The 13274-nt window shown below is 39.0% G+C and overlaps 2 protein-coding genes across 5 annotated transcripts; one reads left to right on the forward strand and one right to left on the reverse strand.

Annotated features, from left to right (window-relative positions):
- The first annotated feature begins 1369 nt into the window (after positions 1-1369).
- On the forward strand, positions 1370-5755 carry cenps (centromere protein S). The gene is made up of 5 exons (XM_080424615.1): positions 1370-1560; positions 2502-2625; positions 3254-3287; positions 4295-4361; positions 4588-5755. The coding sequence occupies exons 1-5, from the start codon at positions 1531-1533 to the stop codon at positions 4702-4704; spliced, it is 372 nt and encodes a 123-aa protein (XP_080280741.1). The 5' UTR covers positions 1370-1530; the 3' UTR covers positions 4705-5755.
- Positions 5756-5820: 65 nt separating this feature from the next.
- tardbpb (TAR DNA binding protein b) lies at positions 5821-10250 on the reverse strand. Of its 4 annotated transcripts, none has more exons than XM_080424614.1 (5): positions 9493-10250; positions 8419-8582; positions 7911-8051; positions 7598-7765; positions 5821-7510 (listed from the first exon to the last, which is right to left on the reverse strand). In XM_080424614.1, exons 1-5 carry the CDS (start codon positions 9731-9733, stop codon positions 7016-7018), a joined length of 1209 nt encoding a protein of 402 aa, XP_080280740.1. In that variant the 5' UTR covers positions 9734-10250; the 3' UTR covers positions 5821-7015. The 4 variants fall into 4 exon arrangements, with proteins under 4 accessions (XP_080280740.1, XP_080280739.1, XP_080280738.1 ...); XM_080424613.1 differs by having other exon boundaries at positions 7598-7768; XM_080424612.1 differs by having other exon boundaries at positions 7899-8051.
- Positions 10251-13274: the final 3024 nt, after the last annotated feature.

Raw genomic sequence — 13274 nt, forward strand, 5'->3', positions numbered from 1 at the left:
GTAATCGACATTGCATATTGCCTCTCATTTGCTTGTGCGTATTACTGCTGGAGCTGAATGTCTTCATTGACAGTGTCAAAAGAGAATTATTAGACCTTTTCCTTTGTGGAATCTGCAAGGAGAGATTTGAATAATCTAGCCTAAGAATTTGTCCTTCCATTCTTCATCCAATCAGGTGCGAGCTAAGCTCCAGATCAGTGGTTCTCAAAGTGGATTCCAGGGACCCTCTGGGTTCCTTTAGGGGGTCTAAATTGACCCTTACAAGTCTGTAACTCTGGCAGGATACAAATGGAACCAATTTGGTTCCATTTGTATACTGTCAGAGTTAAGGGGAGATGTTGACATTTTAAAGTTTGAGAACCACTGCTCCAGATTATGAGGTGGTTTTGGGTGAACCTGGGTTGGATTGGTGATCAGTGATACTGAGTCTTACTATGGGCAGTGATGCTGTCAGATCCTTCCAGTCTGGGTTGGCTTGTCTGCTATACGTGGAGTTTGTGCCCTTGGACACTGACCCATGGCTGGACTTCAGATGATTGTTAAGAAATCCACAGCTCGTGTGGTCATTAGATTTGCTCATAAGGGCCATAATGGATAAACTCATGGAGGAGGTGGGGTTATGATACATGCAGTGGTTAGAAAAAGTATTCAATTATTTTTACAATAAGTAAAAGTATCAATACAACCATATAGAAATATGTTAACAAGTAAACAAAAGTAACAAAAAAAACGTTACAAGTAAAAGTCCAGTATAAAATTTTTTGTTGGGTTTTATAGTATTTAACCAATTACAAGCATTTACAAGAGCTTGTGACTAAATTATAACTACATTGGATCCGCTGTAATATACGATGGCCTTTCATGATGGTCAGGTGTGTGTGTGTGTGTGTGTGTGTGTGTGTGTGTGTGTGTGTGTGTGTGTGTGTGTGTGTGTGTGTGTGTGTGTGTGTGTGTGTGTGTGTGTGTGTGTGTGTGTGTGTGTGTGTGTGTGTGTGTGTGTGTGTGTGTGTGTTGAGGTCAAGCATGCATGTCAGCATTACATTTAAAGCCTAATATTTCTACAATTGCTACAAACAACCCCATTTTGGGCAAATAAGAAGTTGAAATGTAAGTGTCTGATTATGATGCACCATGCATGTTTCCATTTCCACAGCATATATTTATTTGATTTTATTTATTTATTTAATGTTTAGGTGCCCACTCGACCTGGCTGTATATTCCTCCCACATATTACCCACTTTGCAAAGGGCCCAGTTCTCTCGCACTGTGGTGTAATTTTGAAGTGTTGTTTCACTCCAACCCAACAGGTGGTGCTGTGATTTTTGTCACTTTAAAGAAAGTTGTATTTGGTTGGATGGTAGATTTGACAACAACATGGATGACAGATTTGAGCCGCGAAACTTGTGTTTGTTTTAGTGAGAGGAATCAGAGGATGATTTAGAAACACACATTTAATGTCACATTTAGCGATATATTGATTGTTAGTTGTTTAGTGGTATATTATCGATCAATAGTTATTTCTTTTACAAAATGTCTACGGAAAAGGAAGAAACACATCAGGTGAGAGAAGACTAAAGTCTTTATTATGTGTATGAAGATACACTCAGTAGTGGAAGAAGTATACCTACAGATCTGACTTAGGTAAAAGTATCAATACTGCAATGCAGAAATACTCTGTTACTTGAGTAAAGGTACAAAAGTATTGGCATTAAAATGTACCTAAAGTACCAAAAGTAAAAGTACTCATTATGCAGAATGTCCTGTTTCACAAATTATCATTATGTAAAGTGTATTATAATACAAAATAACAGATCTACAAGCTCACAAATAGGGCTGAAGTGGTTAATGTATGTTTTCGTAATAATAATTCAAGTAACTAGTAACTAAAGTTTTCAGATAATTATAGTGGAGTAAAAATACAATATTTGACTCTGAGATGTAGTGGAGTAAAAGTTATTTTTTTTTTAAATACTTCAGTAAAGTAAAAGTATCTCAACATTTTACTTAAGTACAGTACTTGTACTTAGTTACTTTCCACCACTGGTCATAATGCAGATTGGCCCTTTCAGAATAATATATCATGTTGGACTGTAATGACTAATTATTGATCATTAATGTGTTACTAAAAGTTGCAACTGGTAAAGGTAGAGCTTATTATAATGAATTCATTATACTCGGGTAGCATGGGAAGCTCAACCAGTAAAAGAGACCATTTAGGCTATTGGTGGATTTATAATAATCTAAATCAGCAAATAAAGTAGTAACTAAACCTGTCCAACTGTAAATGTACGAGTGTAAAAAGTACAATATTTCCCACTGAAATGTAGTGGAGTAAAATGACTCAAGTAGCATGAAATGGAAGCCTAGATACAAGTAGAGTACAAGGGCACTAAATTGTATGATATTGTAGAACTTACTTGAGTAAATAAATGCACTTGGTTACATGACACCACTAGATACACTTTTGCATATCTGGACTTGATTTTTGTGTTTCTTTTTAGAGACTGAAGGCTGCGGTTCATTACAATGTTGGACGCATGTGTCAGGGGGTCGGAGAGAAGGGTCAGAAGGAGTTCAGTCGACATGTCATGGCAGCAATAGCTGAAACTACATTCAGGCAATGTGGTGAGTATTAACTAAGATATACAATCAAATTCCTCAGTTTTTAGTATACAAATGCAACCAAATGTACCCTAAGGGTCCATTTGGTTGCATCTGTACACTCTCAAGAGTTACAGACCTGTAAGGTTCCATTTGTACTCTCTCTCAGAAATATTGCAGTGTGGTTCCTCTCAAAACATTATCACACAAAACCACACTTAAATGCAATTTGGATGTTCGTAATCTCACTTAATTTAGGTTTATAATCCAAATTATAACCACAGGAGGGGGGTCATTGGCCTATGACACAATTGAGTGAGAACAGCATAAGAATAGTCACACCAAAACGTTGTGTGATTTTGAGGTGTTAAGATTTGTTTTGAGAGGCTATAGACTTCAATAACAGTACTAAATAGGCAGATATATCTCAATAATGTAACGGTTTTGAGTAATTCAATCCTATCGAAGTGAGACAAAAGACCCACAAGAAAAAGGCTAGTATGGTCCAGCCTGCTGCTTTGCAGCTGCTGTGCTGCCATTATCATAGCAAGTTAACATTAATGTTATGACTTAGTGAATAAATACGTGTCTCTGGCTGCACATTGACTAAATGTCACCTTCTATTTGTTGACTGTGATTTTCTTTTTTCTAGATGTATTTGCAAACGATTTGGAGGCTTTTGCTAGGTAAGGACTGGTTTCCTGACAATTTCCTTGTTACTCTGGCCTAGTAGTTATGGTTAATCAGGTGTTATAGCCAGATTTGTGACCTGGCAAATTATGACTACAGAGATTGGCAGACATTTTCAGAAAAGCATAATCAACTTAATGTTGCTACTTTTTTAGTTGAGATTAGTTTTTTCTCAACCAGGACACATTAAAGGTGTGTAAGTGTTGTACGAAACTAAACAAAATCTAAAAGTTTGGTTAAAAAGTTAAAGCCCTTTACTGTAATAGTAATCATTGATAGTGTTTGTTCAGTAACAAGGAAGAGAAAATGTTTTTTTTACGGTGGGTTGCCAATTTCACCCCATCAGGAGAGAGAGTATATCGGCTTCAATTTCATAGTGTTTGTTTTAATTGTGTCTGCTCATCACTTCCAATTTCACTTATCTTGTATGGGTTCTCTCTCCTGATTGGATCAAATTGGTATCCTCCTGACCTGAAATTGTATTTTCTGCTTACTGAAGAGCCAGCTAGACCAGTTACTGAACACTCATTAACAATGATTGCTATCAAAAAAAGAAAATTACTTATTATAGTGCCTTTTAATTTGACTTATTATGGAAGCATTTTCAAATAAGTCTGCAAATGACATTTCATATACATTGCATAAAATGTATTCTAAATCACATAAGGCCATAGAAAAGTATTGTGGAACCATACCAGATATGTCGCCATGCCATCAGAATATTTTTATGTATTATCTTTCTCAGATGGCTTCCCATTCTTTCACATTTGGGCACAGTGAAGAGTGGGAGCAACAACAAATTTGCTAAGATATCAAAACTGCGACCAAACCAATGTATGGTCACAAATTTCAGTGCAACACAGGGCCTGAATGGTCTACAATTTTACCAAATTTTTTTTTCTTCTCCAAAGCCCTGGATAGCTGCGGCTACTAGTATTTAATTTCATCATCAAAAATGTTTTGACCTGTAAAATGTTTTAAAGAAATGTCATTTATACCATAGACATGCTAAGAGAAGCACAATAAATGCAGAGGATGTGAAGCTCTTAGCACGTCGCAGCAAAGCACTGGTGAGTTAATCTCTCATTTGGAATTTGTCTTCAGGGATTATGCCCATGTGTTAGTGCTATTTAACCTTACATGACTAATGTTTCATAAGTAAACATTAAAAGATTGGGGCAAGTCATTTGACATTTGCCACCATCCCATCAGAACTTTAAAACCATGTTGATTGATATAAATATTTTACAGCAGACAACCCATTTTGTATTTGATATCTTTATTTTATTTTTTCAGAGCAAGTATATACAGCAGAAGAGTGAAGAGCTTGCCAGTAGCAATCAGGAGAAGAGGGAGTTAAAGAAGTCTACTGGGAAAAGGAAGAACGTAGACACTGAGGAGAGCATGGAATAGTGAGAATGCACAGGCCTCCAGTTTGGGGAATAATAAAACACTTGCCTACTAATGTAATTTAACTTTACAATGCAACTATTGTTCACTTGTGCTGTAAATTTTGCATAAATGTATATCTCAGCTCAATATTGTAAATACTATTTTTCACAAAGTTATTGCAATAACCATTGTCCAGGAGCTTTTGGCCTCTAATATTTGCCCTGTGATCCACAATCTCCATTTACCGCAAAATAAAATAGTTGTAAAACGGCCCCCTGAGCAACCAAGACCTGTAGTATGTTATTGTCAACTTTCTGTTATGTGTTATGAGAATTTATTGGAAATCATCATTTTGATATATAGAATTCTTAAGTTTCCTTACAAGCACCAGATTATCTTTTGTTTAGATTATTTTTTAGTGTTAGTGTTTCGGATGTACTTCTCAATCTCTGTACATTTCTTATCTAATAAAGCTAGTCGGCAAAACCTTTGACTGAGTGGGGTTTTACTTAATATTTTCTTGACTGGGGTCCCCCACATGGGGCTCTACTTTTTCCCACTACTCCATATCTCTTCAGTGAAAACAGCTAATGCCATGTTAGTCAAATGTTCACCTATAGGCTCTGAACTGTAGTCCCCATTTTCAACAAAGTGGCATACCCATTTTCCCCATAGCTTTGAGTTGGCTCAGCATCAGATTTGAACTGGAAATATGCGACACCTTGATGCGTTTCCTGTTTAAATATGCTGCTGAGCCAATCAAAGCTATAGGAAACTGAACATGCACATCAGACCTACAATGTCATTTCTTTATCAAACATTGTAATCAATAGGTAACAACATCTGAGTCCAGCCTCTTTGGGGTGAAAACCAACTTTATCACCCAATACCTAGGACTACAAATAGAAAGACCCACCTTCAGATAAGCTATCAAAAGTGGAAAAAAGACGGTACAACCCCATGTCATGTCTGAGAGGGCCACACAAAGTGTTGGAACTTCAGTCTTCGTCCTTCAGAACAGTGACTTCAGTCAGGGTTCAGACGGAGACCTCGACCAGCAGAGCCCAAGGTCCCTAAATATGTGAATCAAATTAGATTTCTTTGATAAACAAAATCGACACAATTAACATCAACTAATTATATCTAATTCAAATGAGCTTTATTAGAGAACTCCCTTCATTTGACATGTTTTAAACACCTCTTAAAACATCAAGAGCTACTGAGCATCATTTACAACCACACCACTCTGCGTTCTCACACCAACACTCACGTCCCCCAAGTGTCTTCAGCAGGTGTCATCCACATCAAGTTCACACTTACAGATCAGTTCAATAAACAAGAAAGCACACACCATACAGCATCCAGATCAGATTATATAAGCAAGACAAATATTCATCACAACATTCCACTACATGATTTTGATACTACTTTTGCACTTGATATACTAAAGGATAGGAAAAATGGCAAAGATAAAAAAAAAAGGAGATCTTGAAGTACTAATTAAAGAATGTCCATGTTAGGGGAGGAGCTTGTAGCATCTGCAGCTTCCATTCACACACTCAAAAGCAGTCAAATTGGGCCCTTTCATCGCACAACCAGTCCTTTTGCACTCTTCTCTCTCCGTTCGCTCACTCATCGCTTCACTCTTCGTCACAAGCCATCCTCAATCGCACTCATCAGTTCTTAAAATGTCAGTTGCGCAGTTCTTTCCATTTAAAAGTGGATAAAAATGAAAACACCCACCGTCTCTTTAGAACATGCGGAGTGAAGCCGTTGTTTGATGGCATAGCATTTACAGATGGGAAGAGGGAGTTGTGATACTGATATCACCACAACAATGCTGCCAAAGAGTAGCTTCCTCCCCGGAAAATGGAAGAGAGGTGAACTGCAGAAGAAATTTTAGTGAAGGCTTTTCCATGGAACTTAACGGCAAATAAAGTTGCACTTTAAACATTAACGTTTCAACCAGATTCTTTCCAATGCAAGATTGCATCCCAAGTAGATGATGACACAGTTGGATGACAGTGGCCCACAAACATTACTCATGCATTTTCTGAATATGTCACGTTTCACAATGCATGCATTAGAGAATCCAGTTGAAATCAATCAAGATAAAAACTTGACAAAAGGAGACATTAAAATAGCACTTAAGTCGGACATCCTGTAAACAACTCACTTCAACACTTTCTAAATTAAATCTTTAGCATTTTTTCCCCAAATGTACAAAACATCTTTCACAAAAGTGTTCAGTTGTTCAGATACGCATAACATCAGAAATAAATTTGTAAAAGACTCGTCTTTCTCACAATACTTACCATACAAAGTATATAACTTACATACCCCACCCAGATGATTTTGACTCCATACTGGACCCAAATCCTGAGCTAAACCCACTACCACTGGTTGCAGAGTTTGATCCAGTGCCCCAACCTAGACTAGCTGAGTTGGTGCCATAGTTGCTGTTGGCTGAACTGGAAAACCCACTCTGATCCCTACTGGAACTGGTTCCAGTGGAGGCGCTTCCTGAGGTGGAAGTCTGCCCTTGCTGGCTGGCCAGCATTCCCATCATACCCCAACTGCTCTGCAGAGCAGCCTGAGCAGCAGCCATCATGGCAGGGTTCAGGCTAAAAGAACCAAAATTTGCCAGATTGCTGTTAGTGCTGCTCCCTAACCCACTACGGCTACTGCCACCAAACCCTTGAGCAAAACCATTCCCAAACCGCCCTGCACGATCCATCCCCCTATTGCCATGCTTAGGCTCAGCATTTGAAACGTGCACGCTGACCCCCTTGACAATTAGGTCCTCTCCACAGAGAGACTGGGCAACCTGCAAAGAAAGACAAAAGCAGGTCAGCTATGAGGAATAAGAAGTGAGTGTAAAATTCTGATTTGCCCAATAAAATCAATGAAGTACCTGGTCATCTGAGAAGGTGACAAACGCAAAAGCACGGAATGGCTTGGGGATAAAGACATCAGTAACCTCGCCATACTGTATAAAGAACTGACGAAGGTCATCTGTGGTCATATCCTCTGTGCAGCGGCCAACAAACACCTTCCTGCACCTCATTGGCTCATCAGGGCCCTGCTGTGTTGGCAAAAATGTAATGCTAGTTAAAAACAGCATAAAGCTTATTAGTGATGCAGGCCTTTCAGTTCAGACCTCCATTATATATTGTGTATTCTGTTCTGTCATGCATAAAGGTGGGAGTATTAACCTCGAACCCAACCTTTGAGTTTGGGAGTTTGCAGTCGCACCATCTTCCGTCAATCATATGACGCTGTGCGACCACCTTGTCTTGAGCTTCGTATTCAGTGAACCTCACAAAGCCAAATCCTTTGGAGTTTCCAGTCTTCGCATCACGCTTCACCTGCAGGGGCGATAGTGTCATGATCAGCCATTGTCTTGTTCCAAAGTACATATAAAAAATCTAGGTAAATTTTCTGCTAATATTGTAGATCATGGTAAAAAAAAGTAAAACAAAGATTGCACCGTATGTTGCATTTCTCAATCTGTACAGCCTGAAACATCATGCAAGATTAATAAATTATACTGAAGACCATGGGTACACCATGTTCTTTTAAAAAAGGTACCTGCACTCCGGCTTCAAGGTTAAGCCACGTGCGGGCTCAACCTTTTTTAAATGTTTGTTTTTTGGCCCAGCACCCACTGTCAATGTGCGTGTAATAATTAGGTATGCTTTAAACCCTGTTCCTGTGCCGTGTTTTGTATCTTACCTGGACCATGATGACCTCTCCAAATGTGCCGAAGTAGTCTTTCAAGTCCTGCTCAGTTGTTTTCCAAGGCAGTCCCAATACTATCAAGTCAGACGTCTTCATGTCACCCCTCTTCATCTTCACAGCTGATGAAGCGTCCATCTCTTCCATTTTACGTTTGTTATCTAGAGATGGATGAACACATCAAACACAGAAAAGTCAGCCAATCAGTCTTAAGCTGACAAAGTAGCATTAAAAAAAGTACAATGTAAGAGTCTCTTATAAACCAGTGATTATCAGCGTGGGGTTCAGTCGCCCCCCAGGGTCACTCCCCAGCTAAATTATTTTATACTTGCATAGTCACTCTCACTCAATTATCCTATTATTACTACTGCAAAATACTACTACTTATTTACGCTTATTTTTTTAAGTTTACAATCCATTATTTATTTAGTTCTGGGTTTCTTAATGCAGTGCTGCTATGGCAACGGATTTCAACCAACGGTTTAACTATTCATTGATTAATCTGTGTACAGTGTAGATTGAGATCCCACATCATCTCAGACAAAATGTAATCCAAGTTGGGGGGTGGGGATTGTATGCATTACTGATGAATTGAGTACAATGGGCCACAATGAAAACAAGCCCTTCTTTTATCATAACAACCTTTGGCTGTACTAACCGTTATGTCAACAACCGTGTTAATTAAGTATTCAATCAATCCTTGACATTAATATGGTTGAGAATCGTTGGCTTACACGGTGAGCGCAAGACATAAATAATGCATTACAGTGGCCATCTATGCTGACAAAGTGTAACGATACACTCCTAGGTGTTCCGAGTCCGGTAACACACCGGTTCCCTAACCTTTAGCTTGAGACCCAAAAGAGAAATTTTATGTTTGAGCTCATAGATCGGCTATTTTCACTACTTAATTCAATCCCCCTTTTTTGGGAGGGGTAAATATTATTTAAAAATAAAAAAATATTTCAAAAACAAAATGTACAATAGGAGATTATATTTACTCGCCACAAAAATGGGACCCGCGACGCACAAATGGGTCCCGAGTCCCGACCCACTAACACACATACACACCTTTTGGGTAGTTGACCACATACACCAGGTTCCCCCAGCCGTTCTCGGGTGCGTGCAGGACCCCCTCCACCAGGCGCACGCCTCGCATGCACTGGGACACGGGGCTGCGGAACCGCAGGCCGCAGGCCCCGGGGAACTGAGCCGACACCGTGGACAGCAGGATGGTGCCGTCGTCCTCGGACGGGATCTCCATGGGCTCCTCGTTCTCCTCCTCCGCCACGCGAATGTACACTTCGGCCATTGTTATCGACGAAAAATTACCGTTATCAAAACAAAAACAACAGTCACTCCAGTTAGCTTTCTAGCTAATGCTAACCACGCTTCTTCGTAGGCTACCGTTAGCTGCAAAACTACGGACTGCTCCTTCAAGCAAAGGGGTAAATGTGTTGCATTCCCCTCTTACTGCAGATTTAAAATGAAAAAAAAAAGTCCAAACTGTAACTTTAGCTTAAAGATTGTGGGTTTTCTTTTGTTTGTTTTATAATATTCGGTTCCACGGCCTTCCTTCTCCGTCCTCGCGCTGTTTCCTTTGTTCCGTCGATGTTTTGAATGAAAACTGCGTAGCTCTTCCTCTGAATTGCTCCAACAAATAAAACAAACCGTCGTTGCTTTAGTGGGACATGAGTACACACACACAATGTGTGGAATAGCGGTCGGTCGTGTTGTTGTTGTTTTTAGCTGTACGATAATAAAAGCGAGCGCTAAGAACGTTTCTGAGATCGGAGAAAACAATTTTATCCGTCTGACTGCCCGATCAAAATGGCTTTATTTAACATCCAGGCAGGAAGTACGTCATCACAAGCTTGGACCGGTGTTGCCAGGTTTTACGTGATTCTGCGAGAGAAACAAGCAACAGGGTCTATGAAAACGAGCCCAAAAGAAGCGACTATAGGCCACACGAACACGTGAAATGTTTTTCAAACATAAAATAGTTGCTATTTTCTACAAAAAATTAGAAGAAAATGTGATTTTTTTTTCAAACATAAAATAGCTGCTATTTTCTACAAAAATCTATCTGGAAGAAAATGTAAAATGATTTGACACAATGGGGGAGGTGTTAGGTCATTCATTATGGGGAGAGAGTAGAGACTAAAGGGGTCCTTGGCACAAAACATTTCCAGATGGGTGGTCCACAGACAAATACATATCATTTTGTGGGTCCTTGACGTGAAAATGTTTGAGAACCACCAGTTTAATCAATATTAGAAAGCAAGCCCAAATAAGTAACAACACTTTAGAAAGAAGCCCCCCTAAAAAAGCAACCTAACAATATTTACGTCGCTTCTAAAACGCGGACATGGCAACAATGGTTTGGACCGTCTCATTTTACAAGCGGACGTGGTGTATCGTTTACACAAGCTATTGAAAAGAACAGATCTACAAGCCAACAACGGGTGGCTTCGAATGCGAAGCTACGCGTTGTTAGCTTGTAGATCTGTTCTTTTTGGAACGACGTGACAACAGCTGCTGCTTCTGGCCTGGCTGAGCCCCGACAGCTGGCTGAGGGAGGGAAGATGGCGGGGTTACATTGTTTAAATATTTCTTTTTGTTTCAAGATCCTTTCTTGTTAAAATGTAACAGCTATACCTTCCCGTTATATGAGTATTATTATAAAGAGAGCACAATTAGCTCCTCAACATAGCAGAAAACAAGGAAAATAGCAATAGCAACAACAACAACAACAACAACAACAACAACAAAAATTAAAAGCAACATGAAGTAACTGAACATTTCTTGTTGAACTGTAACAGCTACAATCCCATTATATAAAGCAGTATTATTATTAAGAGAGCACAATTATTTTGTCTCCTCAACTTTGCAGCAAACAAGGAAAATAGCAACAACAAACAAAATAAATAAATAAAAGGCAACATGCAATAACAGAAATAGAAATACATTTAATATAGAGTGAAATAAAACTTATGATTAGCCCACGCTGTTGTTACACAGTGTTGTGGACCACGCTTCTTGTAGATACCTGCATGAGTAAGTGGCAAATAAACCCCTATTGAACACACACACACACACACACACACACTCATATTCATATATATATATATATATATATATATATATATATATACACACACACATTTGTTATCCCACAATTTTGCAGAGGCACAAATAAACCCATCTTGATGTTTTAAAAAAATATATATATCAATTTGTTATTCCACAATTTTGCAGAGACATCACATAGCCTATGTAGATACATTTACCGGTACATTTACCAGCAATATCATATTGGTCAGTCAGTGCTTTCTTGTGGGTTTTTCATCTTAATTTTTAAAACAATATCTCAGCTTCCCCCTGCCCCCAAAGGTTTATTTTGGATTTACACAATCAAACACTGAAGTAGAAAGAAACCTGTGAATGTCAGACAGGCTTGGCTTTTCATGGATCCATGGCATTACCATGAAAATAGGTTTCTGCTGCCACCTTTTCAGTGGCAACCCCACCTCTACTGATGCATAAACACCTTTAGTCTCTACTCTCCCCATAATGAATGACCTAACAACACCTCCCCCATTACCACAATGAATGCCCTGTTCCACCACCTTTCAGCCTAGGTGAAGAGGCTTCACAGAGAGTCTACCTATACTACCTCGGGACCCCCCACATGATTTTGGGGGGGTCTCCAGATGAAGTAAAGTGACGCTTTAAGGACTTTTAAGACCTTATTAATACATTAAAAAAAGGGGTGAAAAATAAATTAAATTAAATTAAAAAAGACTATTGCTGCATCAAAAGTATAACAAACTATACTATAAAAACTGGTCAAACATTGGCCAAATTGTCAAATAATATAAGAAAGAGGCAAACATGTTGAAAATAGCTGATCTACAAGCTCACAACGCCTCGCAAGCTTGTAGATCAGCTATTTTCACAATATTTATCTGTGGAACCGAGTCAAACTAAATGTAATGCCTCAACTCCTACAATTCCAAGTGCTTGTCAGGGCGGGGGGTCCCCAGTTCAAATATGATTATTTTGGGGGGTCACGGCCTGAAAAGGTTGAGAACCACTGATCTACCCTACCCCACCCACCCAAACCTGCATACCTCTCTATCTATCCAAGGGTGGGGCATGGGGGAGGGGGGCTGAAGCTCAGATGTGGATTGGGATAGTAGCAGCCAGGGGTCCATGGATTGAGAAAAGGGAACCAGACTCACTGTCCTGCTGTGCTCTCTGGGATGGGGGTTGAAAACCACTATATTTTAAAGACGTAATCAAAGCTTCCTTGACAAATGTAACTATATTCTAATTACACATTTTCTGAACGTATAATCTCGACTGATAGTCTAGACTAATAGTTACTTTTTGTTATCTGATTACGTAATCCTGATTACATGAAGTCAGTTAGGCCTACTACCCAACCCTGCGCGAGCTAGGTTCATTGATTACCTGGCATCCTATAGTTTCAATGCATAGATATTATTTTGACAGTATATTGTTAGACTGATGCTATAAATTCCTGGTTTACCTGCAATCCTAGTTTACTGAGGCACTACACTGTCTCTCTGCATTTGATGTATGCGATTACCTTGTTTATTAAGTTGCTCTGGACAAGGCCAAGCATGCCTAATGTCTAAATTGTAAATGTAATGTTTAGGGTGCGGTGTGTATGTCGGTCCTACCCTATACAGTTGAATACATAATTATGCATATAGTTGGTTGCATGTACTTTGTTTAATCACCTTGTTTGTGATAGTTGTGATAGTGACATGTCATTATAATAATTTATAAGTCATTTAATGTATTGTTATATTCATTTTGATGAG

The sequence above is a fragment of the Gymnoscopelus braueri genome, assembly GCF_963280865.1.
Source record: "Gymnoscopelus braueri genome assembly, chromosome: 3".
Classification (NCBI taxonomy): Eukaryota; Metazoa; Chordata; class Actinopteri; order Myctophiformes; family Myctophidae; genus Gymnoscopelus; species Gymnoscopelus braueri.

Bases quoted from the DNA above. Each gene is read 5' to 3' on its own strand.
- cenps (XM_080424615.1), top strand. From the start codon at position 1,531: ATGTCTACGGAAAAGGAAGAAACACATCAG. The intron at 1,561-2,501 runs GTGAGAGAAGAC...GTTTCTTTTTAG, and splicing joins AAAAGGAAGAAACACATCAG to AGACTGAAGGCTGCGGTTCA. The intron at 3,288-4,294 runs GTAAGGACTGGT...TTTATACCATAG, and splicing joins GATTTGGAGGCTTTTGCTAG to ACATGCTAAGAGAAGCACAA.
- tardbpb (XM_080424611.1), bottom strand. From the start codon at position 9,733: ATGGCCGAAGTGTACATTCGCGTGGCGGAGGAGGAGAACGAGGAGCCC. The intron at 8,052-8,418 runs GTAAGATACAAA...TCGCCCCTGCAG, and splicing joins GAGAGGTCATCATGGTCCAG to GTGAAGCGTGATGCGAAGAC. The intron at 7,511-7,597 runs GTACTTCATTGA...CTTTCTTTGCAG, and splicing joins TCACCTTCTCAGATGACCAG to GTTGCCCAGTCTCTCTGTGG.